Source organism: Polistes dominula, unplaced genomic scaffold, assembly GCF_049000335.1.
Source record: "Polistes dominula isolate Pdom_NZ unplaced genomic scaffold, Pdom_raw_medaka contig_83, whole genome shotgun sequence".
NCBI classification, from domain to species: Eukaryota; Metazoa; Arthropoda; class Insecta; order Hymenoptera; family Vespidae; genus Polistes; species Polistes dominula.
Window position 1 is genome coordinate 259,875 of NW_028301032.1, and position 17,614 is coordinate 277,488.

Genomic DNA, 17,614 nt, shown 5'->3' on the forward strand with positions numbered 1-17,614 from the left:
TGCATATACATGTGTATATTTTAAAGAATAGAATTGTAAAAGAAAATTATAAATACAAATTTTGTCAAGTCTCACGATCAAAGGTGATATTAAGATATATATATATATTTTTTTATTTTTTGTATGTGTTGTTGTTTCTTTTGTTAGAGCACGTGTAGAATTGCGTGGTTAAAAACATGATACGTTTTAAATGGAATTCTTCGAAAGTAAATAACCTATTGGACTATGAAAAGTTCGAATGAACGACCGTAGAACGGTTCGCATTTGTATGATGAAACAAAAGAACCAGGCATAATTATTCCGATTGCGTTCCATCGTTACGATCGTACCGATCACTCGTGACAAGCGCCATTAGAACTCGACAATACTTATTTTTCCATCCACTAAACCTTTTAAATTCAATGCGTAGTGTTTACGATGTTGGCTGTCATATGGGTGGCAAACAAAAGATTTTTCTCTCTCTCTCTCTTTCTCTCTTTGATTCTTTATTGAGTCAAATAATAATCTCTCAAAAAACCATCATTCTTTTTAATCGCATATTTTCATCTTCTTCTTTCCGATTGATCTTATTGTTTTATTTTCTACATTTTTTATATTACCTTACCGTACCTATTTTAATTAACGTTTGTATACAGAAGTTGTGAAATTTATTAAATATTTTTTTTTCGAAGGATATATAAGATTATTAATTGTTAATTATTATATTTATATTTTTTTACCATGACATGATAATAATTGAGCATTGAATTGTGAACATTGTAGGACAAAGGTCAAAGCTACGAACCACGAAGCAGACATCGACCAACACACACCTTTCAATTGACCCACTTTACAATAATGATTCGACATTAAAAATTGAAAATATTATATTAGATGTATAGAAATGTTTTTCATTGATTTTTTTGTTTGTTTGCTTGTAAAACTTGATCCCCTTCCTCCCTTCTTCTTTCTCATTTTAAACAAAATATTACACGTAATAAAATAAATTTACTTTCTTCTTTTCTTTTCTTTGAAATGAAATTCAAGCGTAATGAATTAATTATCAGATCTAATAATAATCATGCATTAAGGGTTTATTCTGGTTTATCATTTTGAAAAAATCAATTTTTTTTTTTTTTGCATTTTTCGAAAGTAGACATATGTAGAATTATCATACAAAAATTTTTGAACGATCCGAGCAGTCTAAGTATATTATTTTGCGACCCAAACACATAGAGATATTACAGAGAGAGGAGACAAACCATCTGCGGTTGTGTAAGTGGAAATGTCTCTACATGAATATAGCTGCAAAAAACAAAAGGTTGATGTTGATCTGACAAAAACAGAATTACTTGAAAGATGTTTAGGTGGCCACACTCAAAATAATAATGAGTGCTTCAACAAATGCGTTTGGGCTATGGTGCCTAAACACCTAATTAATGGTAAAAAAAATGTTTGAAATAGCTTGTAAATTGACAGCATGTATATTCAACGAAGATTTTGATCCAATACTGAAAATAATGCACGTTTTGGGGATAAAACTTGGCCCTATCGCAGTCAATTACGCTAGTAATCGCGACAACACGCGTGTGCGCTCAGCCAATCGTTTGAGCGGAGAATCTTTGATAGAGGCCAGGACACAACGAAAAAAGACTAGAGTGGAAGAAAATGAGTATTTTGAAGAAGCAGAAGGCATACTGTATGGTGCAGGCATCGCAGAATAAGGTAATGTCAGACTTTTTAAAAATTTGTTAAAAGAAACTTTAAACGCGTTTTTCTCGAAACAACGTTTTTTCGGTTGGCGGGCATGATATCTCCGAAACTACTCAACCGATCCTTTTGAAATTTTAACCACATACTGTAAACATGAATGGCTATCTCGCATGCTACAACCAAGACAAAATATTAATTTTTACTATATTTTTTTTACAAAAAAAGTGCGAAAAAAATCAACAATTTTTTTTTTTTCGAAAAATAGCCGTCATTTTGTTTTGTTTTGTTTTCTTAAAAATTGAAAGTTTTAGCATACCCGATAGCCATTATCATACTGAGTTTAAAACCGTTTAATTTTTTTGTTTTAGATCACCCGTTCTCAAATTTCGATGCCCGCCAACAGCATACCTACTTTTGAAGGGTTCACGTTTGTCAGCCATTTTGAATGTCAAAAAATGTTAAAAACAATAAAAAAAAATTTTTTCTCGTACTTCTAGAGTCTATTTATCATACCCAACAACTTATATATGTATATGTATCCTACAAAGCCTAAAAAAAATCGTGAAAATAGCCTTTTTTTCGACTTATAAACCAGAATGAACCCTTAATAGAAATTTATGATAACAAAAACACACTACAAAATTACCCTGACACAAATACCATTTAGCAAAGATATAAAAAAAAATGAAGGGGATAACAAAAAACAAAAGGTGACAAAGAAGATGTGAAAAACTATCGTTTACATTAAGAGGTATTCTGGTCTAGAAATTTGAAAAAAATCTTCTTTTTTTCATATTTTCAAAAGCTTAACCTTTTAAGGATATGTCCTTAAGAGGATTTTTCGAAATTCAAATTATTTTCGGAGATATAGCTGTTTTGGTGATGCTGCATCCTATATCCTACCCTTATTACGGGAAACTGTGAACGCGTTTTTTTCGAAACTGTTTTTTTTTCACGGTTGCCATGATATCTCAAATTCTACTTAACCGATTTACTTGAAATTTGATATGAGTCTTTTCTATGCATTTCTTTATCGTACTAACTAAACTCTTACGACAATTTTTAATTTCCACTATTTTTAAAAAATTCGGAAAAGTACAAAAAGTGGTAAAAGTAATGTATCTTTTTTTCAGACAACCGTAATTTAGCGAAAAAAAAATTATTTTCATTTTTTTTTTTAGTTAGCACGATAGCGGCACTATTCTAAATTAATAATCTTTTTTATTTTTTTATTTCGGATTACTAGAAGAGCTGCAATCGTGACAACCGTCGTGCATCATTTTTTTAGGACCCCTCACTTCATCAGCCTATATCTTTTTCAATTTTAAATATTTCACTATTTTTTTCTTTTTTTCATGTATTCTTGAAATATTAATAAATATCTTGTAAAATTATAGATAGTGAAAATATTATTCGTCTTTTTGTTATTACACTTGAAAAAGTATCTAAAATTCATGCCTCCAGACCAGAATACTCCCTGAAACATAATGTTTATATACAGTAATATCGATTAGTAGTATTATACAAGTAACCCTCCTATAACACGGTAGATAGGTTCCTAGAAAATGCCGTGTTGTATTAAACCGTGTTGTATGAGACCCAAAGTCAATGCAAAAAGGGGGGGTTACGTTCCGAAAACTTTTTAAAAACAAATATTTTGTTTTGTTTTAAATAAACAACTTAATTTTTATTAAAAATATAGACAAAAAATATTATCTTAATTAAAAACGCAACTTTAATTTAATAAATTTCTTCGTCGTCACTGCTCAATGCAATCAACCGAGAACGTTTTTTCGGTGGAATGATATCGCCTTTATTTTCAGAAAGTTTTTCTTCATTTAAAGTTCTTGCATCTTCTTCCCACTTTAAAAAATCTGTAATTTTACTTTGCTTGTTGTTTCTTACCAGGTCATTGTAAATTTCTCGATATGGAGCTAGACAGTTTTGATGCTCCCTTTTGAATTTTCGGCTCCTTTCTGCGAAAAAATCTGCATTTAAGAAAAATGACTCGAGGTTTTCAGCTAAGCTTAGGGCTTCTTGTAATTTTTTTAATGTTAACTTATTAACTGCGTAATCTTCATCAGTGCTAGTGTCCTCAGGAACAATTTGATTTACAGTTTCGGATACCATTTCCATCAAATCTGCTTCGTCAACTTCTTCTTCCACTAATAAACTTTGAACGTCCTCAATAACCATATCCACAAAACCTTCACCTCCGATTGATCTAGCAAGTTCTAATATGCTACCAATTTCATTTTGTGACGATTCACGCACGTTTTATATTTCAACTGAAGAAGACCATATCTTCTTTCAACACGTATGTAAAGTTGATGTTCTCAGTTTACAACAGCGTAAGACACGTTTGTTTTCCGCAAAATACTTTCCGCAAAACTATATCTTTAAAATGGCAAGCCTCACCACGGCTGTAGAAGTACAGTGTTGTAAAAAGGTTTTTTTTTCTTTTTTTTTTTGAAAGAAAACCGCGTTGTAGGAGGGCTACCTGTACCTTCGTAACGTTGCAAGATAGAAAATAAGGAGAAAGAATGATTCAAAAGAATCCGGATATCTTAACTTTTATGAGAATCTTACCGACTATTTTACGTAACTATGGTGTAAAAGAAAACGTAAGATATAATTATTCTCAGTGATATTATTATGTTTGTAGAAAATTTACGAGAAGAACGTATCCATTCTTTCTTTTTTTCTTATTCTCTTTTTTATTCTCGATAAAAATAAAAAGTAATATAAAAGTAATAACATTTAAGATGTCCTATTATTATCAACAAGATTATCATAAATTATTGTTTAATATTATAAAAAAAAAATAACTAATCTGTACTTTAAATTAAAAGAAAAAAGAAAGAATGATAAATTGTCGATTAGTATTCTAAAACAAAATCATTGAAATTTATTTGGAATGACCTATGTGCACTTTATTTATTCTATGGTCATTACACGTATAATGCATTTCATTAAATGGTTTCTCAATAAATAAGCAAATCAATTTTTTTGTACAATTTATAATCACATTTTGACAAATGACACGACGCAATAGTTGCTAAGATTTAATGTTAATTTTATTTAAAGCGAGAAAAATAAAAATAAAAAAAGAAAAACTATTAAACAATGATAAGAAAAATAATGAAAAAATTGCGTCATCGACAATTAACATTCCAGCATAATAATAATAATAATAATAATAATAATAATAATAATAATAATAATAATAATAATAATAATAATAGATACATACATACTTACTTATATACATACATACATACATCATCATCTTTTTATTCTTCTTCTTCTTTGTAGATATTCGGAAAAAATCTTGAATAGTTTTTATTCTAAAAAGGTTTGTTAAAGACAAAGCTTCTGAACTTTTCTTTGCATATGCAAAAGAAAAACTAGGTAACAGAGATAAAATAGCAATGACCAATTACCAACATCGAATTTCACATAATCGATTAGAGTTGCGTTGTTGTCCTTGGCCATGCATGTCTATATTCCATACGACTCGCTAATTGGCCCAGGGGACGACGAGTGATTATCGTTCCGGAGGTTTTATTAAAATTCGTCACACGTCAAGATCATCGACGTTCCTGTGTATTTACCGTTTGCATGCTCGAAGCATACACACACTGTATTTTCATATACAATTATGATTATTACTCGGTATTCCTATTCCCATAGAAGTAAATTCAACATTTTTTTTTTATTTTTTTCTTCTTTTCTTTTTTTTTTTACATGTATTATCTGTAATGTAACTTTTGTCTAACGAAAAAATAACAACAACCTTTTCTATAAAGATTTTGAACAGATTATATCAATCGATACTATCTACGATATTATACAATATTTCAAAGTATTTCAAAAAAAAAAAATAAATAAATAGAAGAATTTCGTTTTGATATATTAATAAGAATATTAAATAATATTTCTCTGACGTATCTCTTTGTATAATATTTTTGTTTGTACATGTAAATTTGTAAAAGATAATAATTACCTAGATATTTTCTATCGTTGATAATTTTTTGTAAATATTCAAGGCTTTTTACATCTGAATTTGTTGCTTAGTCAGCCATCGTTCATATACTTCTCTTTCGTAATAAGAATTCCTACCTACCGACTCACCTTGTATACATATAAATAAAACTCGTTTTTCGTATGGGTTTTCTCTTTACATTCTCCCACTCTCATTTATATCCTAGATAGAAGAAAGAAAGAAAAAAATATTAGGATTAAGATACTAAGAATGTGTTATCCAAAACTAAGAATCGTTGCATCATTGATTATGATTAGAAGTTTCACCATCATCCTATAGATTAAATATTCTTTCAATGAATGACACTTTTTATTTATTGCCATTTATTTATAATTTTAATTACAATTTTTTTTATTTTATTTTTTTATTGTCTCCAATGATCAATTCATCGATCAGTGAATATTTTTTACATCTAACATAAATTTCGTTTAAGAATAGTGTAATAAATAAAAAATCTTCACCAATATACAGTTTTAATTGATCGCAAATATTTCTAAAAATAATAATAAAACGATAAAAGCAAAATAAAGGAAAAGAAGAATCTTCTGTCGTATATACGCGTAAATTACTGTAAATAACATTCGAGCATGATATTGCACGTAAATATATCAATTGATTAAACAAATCGTGAGGATAAAATGAAAGATGAAAATTAATTCTAATATAAATAAATAAATTTGTTATAGTTAGGTTGTGCAATTAATTCTCCGAGTATAAATCGAAAATGTTTATTAAAACGTGATTAAATTGAAAAAAACCTTTCCGAGTTTTACCTTACATTAGTTTATGAACGTGCAAATGATTATCTTGTACTGATAATCGATTTATCTTATTTGTTATCTCAACAATGACAATATTATACATAATTAACCGATGCAAATATTATTTGCTCTCGTATAATACGATAATTAATCTTTTAATCATATTACAAATTTGCTTAATAATATGCAATGATAAAATGTTTAATTAATGCTGAATTAATGCAGAATTTATGCACACATATTGATAATTCACGTTTATTATTATTATTATTATTATTATTATTTTAAATTAATTAGTATTATTTTTTTTATTTAATTATATATATGGCTAGTTCTCATAAAAAAATCGAAAATGGCTTTATCGAGTTGATCAATTTTTTTTTAACTCGTAATCCAATTTTTTTTGCTCAAGTTTGAGGAAAATATTATAGTGGTCCCCAACTTTTTTGAGTTTGAATTAAATATATAAAAATTTTTTAAAAATTTGAAAATGAGGGAATGACAGATTCGTGAGGGAATGATTTTTAATATGATTCAACAATAATTAAAAACTTTATAATGCACCAATCATTTGTTTTATTACAAAACTATAATAATTAAATAATTTTTCTTCCCTCCGGGCGAAAAGCGTCAACTTTTCTCCCGCTGTTCAAAACGAAGTTGCCACTATCCGCCTACGTCTAGCAGAAAAAATGTATACTCACCATGGGCAGTAAATAATAAAGCCTCAGTGCACATGTTTTATCAATTACATGTACTCTGAGACATTTCTTACTTTACTTCCCTAGATGAGTAATATACTATTATTGGAAAAATATAATAATTAAATCAATACTTTATTATTAAATCCAGTCTTTAGTTATTTTCACAAGTTTTTATTTTTTTCTCATCGACTTCTTTAACAAAATAACAACCTTGACTGAGTAACTTTGGGGGTTTAATTATTCGAAGAACGTCAGGCCAAGCATAAAATTCTTCATCTTTAACTGTCGGCCATTTACAGCATTTTGATCCTTTCTTCATACACCGTACTAAAGCCCCATCACCAGATAATGAAAGAATTTTACAAGGATAGACTTCGTTATTCCATGTTATAAGGACATGGTCACCAAATTTATATCCATAGGTATTTTTTTCAGAAGGAGTAATCTTCGATATCTTCACATTACTTTCTACTTTAACTTATTTTCTTTTACGTCGCGTTGATACTGCAGGTGTGTCCTTATCCGATACTTCAAAAGTTTTATAGTAACCAAGATGAAAATATTGGCATTTTCCAACGCAGTCAAAACAAGATAGAGTTCTAAATTCAAGCACATCATTTGAGAACACAAATTGTCTGATTTTTTTTTGTCTTTATTTATTTTTATTTTTTTTTTTTTAGATTTTTTGATCAAGTTATCCGTATTATTGATTTCCGCTGTACTTACCTCAATAAGCATTATTGAGGGACACTTTGAACTCAGAATATTTTAAAAAATTAAAAAATGTTATGAGGGAATGACGAAACGAAACAAAATTGCTATAAACTTAGGAAAATAAACCTTTTTTTCTTAAGAATTGTAAACAGTACTTTATTACTACCGAACAAATATAAAAATATGCTATGATTATTAAATAAAAAAATGCTTACCTTTTGATAACATTACATGAGGGAATGACGTTAAAAAATGTAATATTCAAAAAACTTATTGTCAAATTGATTTTAAGAAAACATCCTTTCTTCAATTGTTCATTCTAGAGTATGTTCTCAAGGGCAATGTTGCTAACTACAAAAAAAGTTAAAGTGGGATTTGGTAGGCCTTGGAGTATTGCTCCAATCACACTGTTACAAAACGGTGAGGGAATGATACTTTTTTTAAGGACAAATTTTGGACTATATTTAAAAATATTTCCATTCGCATTTATGAAACTATGAACTCATATAGGTATAGTCAATACTATCCTATATAAGTAAAAAATATGATAATAAACAATTTGTAGGGAATTTTACGTTTTAAGTTAATGATTATCTTCAAATTTAGCGCTTGGGACATAGTGAGGGAATGATTTTCAGGGTACTTTCTTGGACATATCTTTGTTATTTAGCATATAAAAAATAAATTTGTTTCATACATTCGTAGATCTAGTACAGTCGTATTATTAAAAAAAAAAAACTTTTCATAATTGACAATCCTGGTTTATAAAAATGATCAAGGACATCAATTTCGATTTTTTTGGAGAACTAGCCATATATTTTATATATAATATTTTTATATTTATATATTATTATATTATTACAATTATAAATTAATAATATATATAATAAAATATATAATAATAAAATAAAATATAAAATAAATTAATAAATAAATAATAATAAATCATTAAAAATACTTTAAATAAAAAATAATTGTAACATGTTTTTCGCTTTATACAGTTAGGTGAGGAGAGAGAGGGTTGTTCTATTGTATTTTCCTAATTGATTTTTAAATTCTTTTTTTTTCCTACGATTTATTTATTTTTTTTTAATTTTTTATTTTATATTTTTCTTTTGATAATATTATAATAATACTATGCACGTAATCATAGGTTTTATAACGACTAACTTCGTCAAATTTATTCACGTCCCGTAAAATGAATGTCTTATTTCATAGTAATGTGTGTTATTAACCTAAAATCTTGCAAGAACTTCAAGAACCCGACGACGACTTCCAAATAATGATCATAATTATCAAGATTACGGGAGGGAGATGGGAAACAGTAAAGAAAGAGAAAGGAAAAATTTGTTTCGTTTTATTTTCTATCTAATTCTCGCGAAACGTAATATAAAACGATGAAAAGTCACTTTCCTTTGAATTACGTTGTTGTTTCGTCTCGCTCACTCTCTAACAAATTATTTTCCCTTTCGTTTTTCAAATTTCAAACACACTTACGATCCGTTGCAAGAATTAAAATAAAAAAAATAAAAAAATAAAAATAAACACTTATAATTTTTTCTAAACAATATATTACTTCTACATATTCGCGATTTCAAAATCATTTTTCTCGAGAACGCGTTGAACTTCAACCAAGTAATGTATTCGTCGAAAACATTTTCATCGAAGTTAAGTGCATAAGTAGTTCGTACATTATTATAATATAAATATATATATATATATATTCAGGGACAAAAATCAGTACACATGAAAGTTTGATGATGAATATCTTTTGAACGTTTAATTTAATCGCCAAAACATAAGACACCATTTTTATAGAGCACTCAATTTCCTACAAAAATTTGTATTGCGCATTTTATAATAGTCATTTATTGTCGAGTTATAAAATTCATAAACAAAAATGAAATTTGTCTTAAAATAATCAAACTTAAATCTTCAATATCATTCAAATGGTGAGGTTTACGGAAAAAAATATAAGATACCTTTTTTGTAGAGCATTATATTTCCTACAAAATTCTTCTAGAACATTTTTCTGTACAATCAATTAATGATGAGGTATGAATTTTATTCCATTGGACTGAGAAAAAAATAAAAAACTGCGGTACGGAGGATCTTCCTATTAAAATTAAGAGCTCATATTTGGTAAAAAATTTTTTAAAGTGTCTAGTAACCCATTTTTCCGTGGCACTTGAAAAAAAAAGTCATTTTTTTTTTTTACCCACCCTAATATATATATAGATTTGTTAAAGATTTAACATACTAGATATACCAGACCAGTCATTCTGATCCATTCCATTTTAATTCAAAACTTCTACTTCATGTAACATTTAAGTTCTGTAAATAATTAAGAATTTTGTTATTTTAAAATATCTATAAATCTACATTTATCTATTAAAATTATTATTGTTCAACATTTTTTATTATTTTTTAAAAATAAATAAAGACTGTAAGCCTCAAAAAGCATTTATTTTTACACCAGTCATTTTGACTAGTGTGGTAGAAATAAGTATGTATACTGAAAATGGCGGTATATTTAGTGTTAAAAAAAAAATAAAAGAGAAATATACGTTTTTTTTTCTTAAGAATCACAATAGAACTTTGATAATTTGGCAGAGTATTATTGTTAACCTTTGCTTACCACCCTTTCTGGAGTAACACGCTTACCACACCCGGGTCCTTTGGACCCAGACGAGAAAAATTGTTATAAAAAAGAAACTATTGCATAGATTTACTTCAACATTTTTTTGAGACTTCTTTAATACTTACTTAAAAGGACTATATAGGTTTTATAGCTTTAAATTAAATTTAAATATGTTTAAAAAATTACCAAAGTTGAACAATTGAGAAAAATCACTCAAGTTGCCAAAAAGGTCTGGGTCCTTTGGACCAAGTGTGGTAAGCAAAGGTTCAACATTTTTTGTTATTTTTTAAAAATAAGTAAAGACTGTAAGCCTCAAAAAGCATTTTTTTTATACACCAATCATTTTGACTAGTGTGGTAGAAATAGGTATACTAAAAATGGTTATATATCTAGTGTTAAAAAAGAAAATAAAAGAGGTAAGTATATGTTTTTTTTTCTTAAGAATCACAGTTGAACGAACTTTGATTACTTGCCAGAGATAGATTGTTTACCTTGGGTTCCCTAAACTAACGTTATTTAGAAATCTATTTTATTAATTAAAATTAATCGAAGTTTCATCTTGAAATTCCTTAGAGATCGTTGAACTTTCGAACAAACTAATATTAGATGACTCAAATCGTACGATAAATCATGTCTCTTCTTTTTTTTTGTCCCTTTTTCAAATAAGAAAACGAATTATTAAAATATGTATACCTTTCGAGAGGCTCAACTTAATTTAAATAAAAATCAGTTCAAAATGATAAATTTATATGTTATACACTATGCAAATGATCTTACAATTTATCGTATAAAATTTACGAAAAAATGAATACCAAATGAATTCGAATCTTATGATAATATGAAAAATCATTTGAAAAATATAAATAGAATAAAATGTAAGAATTATTTTCAATGTAATACCATCAAAGAAATACTATTTCGTTTGCTAGCTTTTCGATAGCAATAGGACACATACATAAACTCTTACAAAAAGGAATGGTACGTGTGAGCAACTATGAAATGGTGGAGTATGACCTCTTTTCCAATCAACTTAATGTATAGACGCGTACATGAAGAATGTTCCGGAATTCTTGCGGTTGATCGTCATAGACGATCCTCTCTCTCTCTCTCTCTCTCTCTTTCTCTCTCACTCTTTCTTTCTCTCTCTCTCTCTTTCTCTTTATAGTATAGTATAGACTATACTGCACGTTTCCCAATCACAAACGATCAAAATAATGAATTATTTCAATTTCAGCAAGTATTTATTATTTTTCGTTAACATTTTTTTTCCCCACACAATTTTTACATATTCATTATTGCGACCTTTTATTCAAAGATAAAATTTTTATTGATAATTATAATAATAGACGCGTTAACATTTAAAAAAAATAAATAAATAGCTTTTTTTTACTATCATTCGTCAACGATACAACACGGTATTTAATTTTTTACTTAAGTTGTTGAATATTCATTGACTAATTTCAAGATAAGATAATCATGATTTGTTTTAATGAATAACCACACTAAACGAATGTTTATTATTCTAATGGACGTTATTTTAAAAATACCCAAAGTATGCTTAAGGCCAAATATTCATATACATCGTTGAAGGGTGCACTCATGGACTGCAATAGTTTACAATTTTATACACGCTCATAGATAATTGCTATGCACAAAGTCAATTATTCCTTTTTAACAAAATAGGAAATGGTAAATGCAAATTAATAATTAATTAAGAAAGATAATGTTTCGTTAAATATTTTATTCATTATATTGATTCCTGTATATTCGAAGATAATACTAATTATTTATTTCTCTATTGTCTCGAACGAGAATAGAAAAAAATTAAACAAAAGAACTACGAGCGATGTGAAACGTATGTTATTATTTATCTTATAAGATATTTTTTTTATTTTAATTTATTTTTAATAGAAAAAAAAAATCATAAATTTCGAGTTTTCTTATTATCACAATTACAAGTATTACAATTTGTTCGATATTTTTTTTTTTTTATCGAAGATAATTAAAATTAAAGAAATGTAAAAGAAATAAGTACAAATGAGAAAACCTTGTTTTAATGTTATTTTCGATTGAAACAAAATTCTGGATATTTTGGACTTATCTAATTTTGTATTCACGTCGTAGAAACAACGCAAAACCTTGGGGGACAAAAAAAAAGAAAAAAGTAAAAGAAAGGAGCATCGTGCATGGGCTTTTGAATTAGATAATTCTGATCATGGAGATTTGTAGCGATACGCGCCTAGTGTACCGACACTAGCGCCTTTTCTCCCAATACGGGAACCACACCAATTAAGTTCGAAGTTGAATATAGCTGTCAAAAGATATCAGTCTTATATATGACGTCCAAAAGTTTACTTATCAATAGTAATAATAAATTTGATATTTTCTCGTTTTTAAAATCCATAAGTTAATATAAACTTTCCAGATAACCTTTTCCACTGGCCTGGTTCTCCACATATTCGTATTAGATGGCGCTGTCTAGTAACAATTTCTACCACTAGATGACTCTCAAGCATCTATCAATCCAAAATTTATGCCTCTTATTAAAAAAAATAATTTATTTTATAAAAATTATCACAGATTTAATACAGTTTATTAAACAATTACGTATATGTCATTAATTATGAGAATGTGAACTGAATCAATATACCCTAGTAACACAAAATATTGAAAAATATTGAATACATGTGTATTTAATATTAAAAAGACATTGAATCTCTTTTTAATATTAAATACACATGTATTCAATATATTGTACTACTAGGGTATTCTGTAAATGTATTATTTATATATATAAATAATTTTCATAAAGATAATAATATGTTATTGACTTACTTCATTTACAGTATATATAAATATACGCTGATATAGTTTGATACCTTAAAAAATTATGTTGGAATTCAATAAAGTTGAAGAAACAAACGCATTCCGCATGATATGATTTATTTTGAATCTGCTGAAATAAATTAGACTATTGTTAATACTTCAAAGTAAAGGTTTTTATCGTTTTACATAATCGCTTCAAGGTCATAATAAAACATATTTGCATCTTTTAATTGATACCAAAAAAGAATTTTTATGCATATATATATCTCTCTCTAATTTTGTGTAGTAAACAGCTTCTTATCAACTTAAAGAAGGGTCGCCATCCTTGCATTAATATCCTTGGTAGCAATTGTGAATACTTACAGATTAAACGTTAATTACAAAATTTGTTGTTATTTATAAGTATAAACCTGTTTGATTCAATCATCTTCCTCTTCTTCCATGGCTTCAGATGTGTTGTTTCCTAATATATTAAAGAAAAATAATATCATTTTGTAATAATCATGCGTAGAGTTATTTAACATGTTACAACGAACACAAAGTTTAATACCATTTTGAAGTCTTTCTTCTCCAGGTATACGTCCTGCTTGTAACAATTTGCTAAGTCGTTGTACCTCTTCCAAAGATGTCGCATTAGTTATAGCCTCTTTAATTTTGTTACGTTCATCCACACTTGTTATAGGTTTATCCAAAGATGTTCCAGGTGCTTGTGCCTTTGCTTTTTTAGCTATTTCACGTACCATTTCTTTTCCTTTCTTACTTCTAAAGTATTCGATAGCAGCTTCTCGTTCTTTTTGTTTTATTTTTCTAAAATCTAATAATCTCAATTGTGGAAATCTGAATACGACGTATTGTCTATATTGTGGCTTCGCAGAAACAGGATTTTGTAATAAACATAAATTTGTGAGATGTTTCAGCGGTATTAATGGATCCAAATCCCCAAGCTCTTGAATCATATTACCAGTCAACATTAAAGTTTCTATATTGGGTATGCAATGTTCTAAACCTTCTGCAATTCTGACTATGCGATTATTATTGAAAAAAAGTGTTTTTATTCTTTTCAAATATGGAAATCCATCTAGTTTCCTTACATCGTTATCAGAAAAGTCTATTGTATCAAATTGATCCTGTAATAAATATCGACATAAACATCAATTATTTACACACGTGTAACAACAGTTCAGAATACACACAAATATATATTAGCATTTAATTTTGAAAATAAAAATATATCTGTAACATATACTAACCAAAGTAGCTCCTAAATTTTCTATTGTTGGTATTTTGTATCCTAAAAAATATATAAATAAATGAATAAATAAATAAACGATATATCAATATAGTTTGAATATAGGTTATATTCTGTTAATTATGAATATGGATATTATTTTGACTAACCTCTCAAGTCTAATTCTCGATCTCTTACAGGATTAATATATTGTTTAGATTGTTGTATTAAATCCGGAGTTAATTTGACCATTTTTCATATAATATATTTCAAAAAACTTATTTAATTTGAATGTTGAACCAAGCAAATTTAAACATTCAACACGACGTTGTGTTGAAATATGCTTCTGCACATGCGTTCTGTACAGAGAGACAATTTTCGCTATTATTCTAATTTCAGTTTGAAATAATTAATAAAAATTAAATAAAATAATAAAAATAATAAATCTAAAAATATATTATACTTACAAAAAGGTATATTTGCTTTGACGAATGTTCAATTAAAGGATATATCATAAGTGACGTTTTTTTCGTAACAATACTGAATAACAGTGTGTTGGTAGTGCGTTATATGGCCATTTTTTTCTTTGCTACCTTTTAAATTCAACTTTTGATATTAGATAAAAATGGGTCTTTTATGGAGTGCATACGTTACACATCCCGATACAATGCCAGAAGCTGAAACTGCACCGACATTTAATTCGTTGTACGGATTTGAAAATGGTCGAAAAGAGAGAGGTAACTGTTACGATTGAAAACCTAACCTAACACATTTGGCCCAATATTAATTCTAATTTCAATCCTTTTTGAAACACCAAATTATTGTATGTTTTTTTTCTTCAGTCTCGTTCAATATATCTGTTTATTTTTAATGTCTATTTTAAATGACATTTGGTTTATTTTTTTCAATATATTATTGTTGCATCTTTCTTCAATTGTATTTGTGAAAAAATTACACTTGTGACATAATCAAGTGTTTCATATAGTTTCGACTTATGTTAGTAACTTAATGAACGCATTCATTTAAAATATTGTATTGTTAATTAAACAAAAATAATTCAACCCTTTGTTTATATAAATTGTCTTTTAATTTATACTTATTATTATATATGATATATTTATTCAGTTATGGTAGCTACGGAGACAGAAATGAGGGCAGCGAAATTACCAAAAAGATACAGAGATTATTGTGCGCATAAACTTCTACAATTGGAAGACTGTAAAAAATATAATTTTCCAATGATAAGAAAATGCAGCCATGAAATGCATGAATGGGAACAATGCCAATATGAAGAGTAAGTATACTTGATGAAGAAACCATATCAAATTAGTAATATCTTATATTACTTTAAATAATCAAACCATAAAATTGAACAGATTAAAGGACGAACCTTTTTTATTATTTCAGTTATGTCATGCGAATGAAGGAGTTTGAAAGAGAACGCAGGCTTTTAGAAAGACAGAAGAGAAAGCAACAAGCAGCTGCTGCTTGAAAAAGCTGTTTCGTAGATCTATAGGAATTTTAAAAATTAATAATTGCTCGTAATTTAGAATTTGCAAGTACAGGTTATTTTTTTCCTATTCCTGTATACATTTATTAATATACAGATATATATATATATATATATATATATATATATATATATATATCATGTAAATAAAATATGAAAATTGTAATATACCGTACGACATAGTTTTATCATTACAGCAGTTGACTGGACGACATTTCGTAGCAGTTATAAAATAAAGAGGATACGAGCGAATATTGGAAAGATGTGATATTGTAGTTGGCATTAAAAAAAAAGAACGAAGATATATATATATAATATATTATTATTAATATTAAAATAATTAATACAGTAATATTCTTATTGTTTGAACATAATTTAAATCGTAGTTCTAGTTTCGTGATCTCTCGAGATTATTAATTGAAGTAAAAGCAAAGCTCGTGTTTGTTATTATTCAAAATTATCTATTTGAATATACAAAAATTCCTATAACATCGAAAAACAAAAACAAAACTGTTTTTTTTTTAGGCTTTATAGGCTTTGTATGCATTGTTACGTCTTTATTATTGCACTTTAGTAAGGGGAAAAAAAAGACAAAAAGAAATCAAATAAATTGATTATATGAAACTAGCAGATGCAAAAATTTGGCTCGGTCATTTAACTTTGGACAATTTTGCTTTGGTTTAATCTGCTTTTCTTCTACACACGCGCACACATTGAAAAAAAAAACGAGAATTTATCGACCCGCATAACAGAAGCAGGGTTGCGCCGTCGCGTAACCGTCTTCTAGTCGTATGTTCTATCTCTATTCGATTTAAAAAGAAAATTTTCAAGCAACCATTCGCCAGAACTCGAACGTATATAGTCGGATCCTGTTCGAGGAATGTGCCGAAAAAAGTGATATACGCGGTTAGTTCGTTTATTCGCATTATTTATCGATTCTTTTTTCTTTAAAAAAAAAAGTCTCAATATTTTTTCAAATAATCAGGTGTATAGGCATGGATGGTCGATGCAACATCATCCAAATTTCTATTTCGTGAAAGTGCCTTATTTATTAGTTACACGTATTTCGAAAACAGTGATATATTGAATATTTTTTTTTGTTGAAACTTTAATTGAAAAATCTTGCTTCATCTACTTTTCTCTGTGTGTATTACATATGTGTTACCGTTGAAACGTGTATTCGTTAATTCATCAAATTATCAACTAAACTATGAAATAATTATACTGATCTGTTAAACTACAAAATAAAGTAGAATTGCATATTTATAATTAAATAATATAATAATTACGAAAGGTGAGTAGTTAAAACATTCAATTGGAATTTAATCCGACAGAATAGTACGAATAAAAAAATATTACTTTTTAAAGTATAGGAAGAAATAAGAAATAGATAACTATCAGCATTGTTTTAGCTGAGTTCTAGCAAAGTAGATTTTAAAGATCAATCAAATTTCAATCATATACTTTGACTACTAAACTTTCGTTAATTTATA

At 27.6% G+C, this 17,614-nt stretch overlaps 3 protein-coding genes across 7 annotated transcripts in view; 2 read left to right on the forward strand and 1 right to left on the reverse strand.

Moving 5' to 3' along the window:
• Positions 1–13,483: 13,483 nt before the first annotated feature.
• U2A (small nuclear ribonucleoprotein polypeptide A'-like U2A) lies at positions 13,484–14,922 on the reverse strand. Its single transcript, XM_015329723.2, has 4 exons — positions 14,782–14,922; positions 14,634–14,674; positions 13,934–14,510; positions 13,484–13,846 (listed from the first exon to the last, which is right to left on the reverse strand). The coding sequence occupies exons 1-4, from the start codon at positions 14,861–14,863 to the stop codon at positions 13,803–13,805; spliced, it is 744 nt and encodes a 247-aa protein (XP_015185209.1). The 5' UTR covers positions 14,864–14,922; the 3' UTR covers positions 13,484–13,802.
• Positions 14,923–14,943: 21 nt separating this feature from the next.
• On the forward strand, positions 14,944–16,473 carry ND-B18 (NADH dehydrogenase (ubiquinone) B18 subunit). 5 transcript variants are annotated; one of them, XM_015329725.2, is made up of 4 exons: positions 14,944–15,084; positions 15,231–15,348; positions 15,737–15,905; positions 16,019–16,296. In XM_015329725.2, the coding sequence occupies exons 2-4, from the start codon at positions 15,237–15,239 to the stop codon at positions 16,101–16,103; spliced, it is 366 nt and encodes a 121-aa protein (XP_015185211.1). In that variant the 5' UTR covers positions 14,944–15,084; positions 15,231–15,236; the 3' UTR covers positions 16,104–16,296. The 5 variants fall into 5 exon arrangements, 1 of the variants encoding a protein (XP_015185211.1); XR_016177182.1 differs by lacking the exon at positions 14,944–15,084 and adding an exon at positions 16,322–16,473 and having other exon boundaries at positions 15,102–15,348; positions 16,019–16,176; XR_016177181.1 differs by lacking the exon at positions 14,944–15,084 and adding an exon at positions 16,319–16,473 and having other exon boundaries at positions 15,102–15,348; positions 16,019–16,170.
• A 149-nt stretch (positions 16,474–16,622) lies between these two features.
• The window catches only part of sit (stuck in traffic), a 42,222-nt gene continuing 41,230 nt past the window's right edge, over positions 16,623–17,614 (forward strand). Inside the window, exon 1 of the mRNA XM_089174384.1 lies at positions 16,623–17,027. The gene's annotated coding sequence lies outside the window, so the exon portion shown is untranslated. The remainder of the gene's footprint in view (positions 17,028–17,614) is intronic.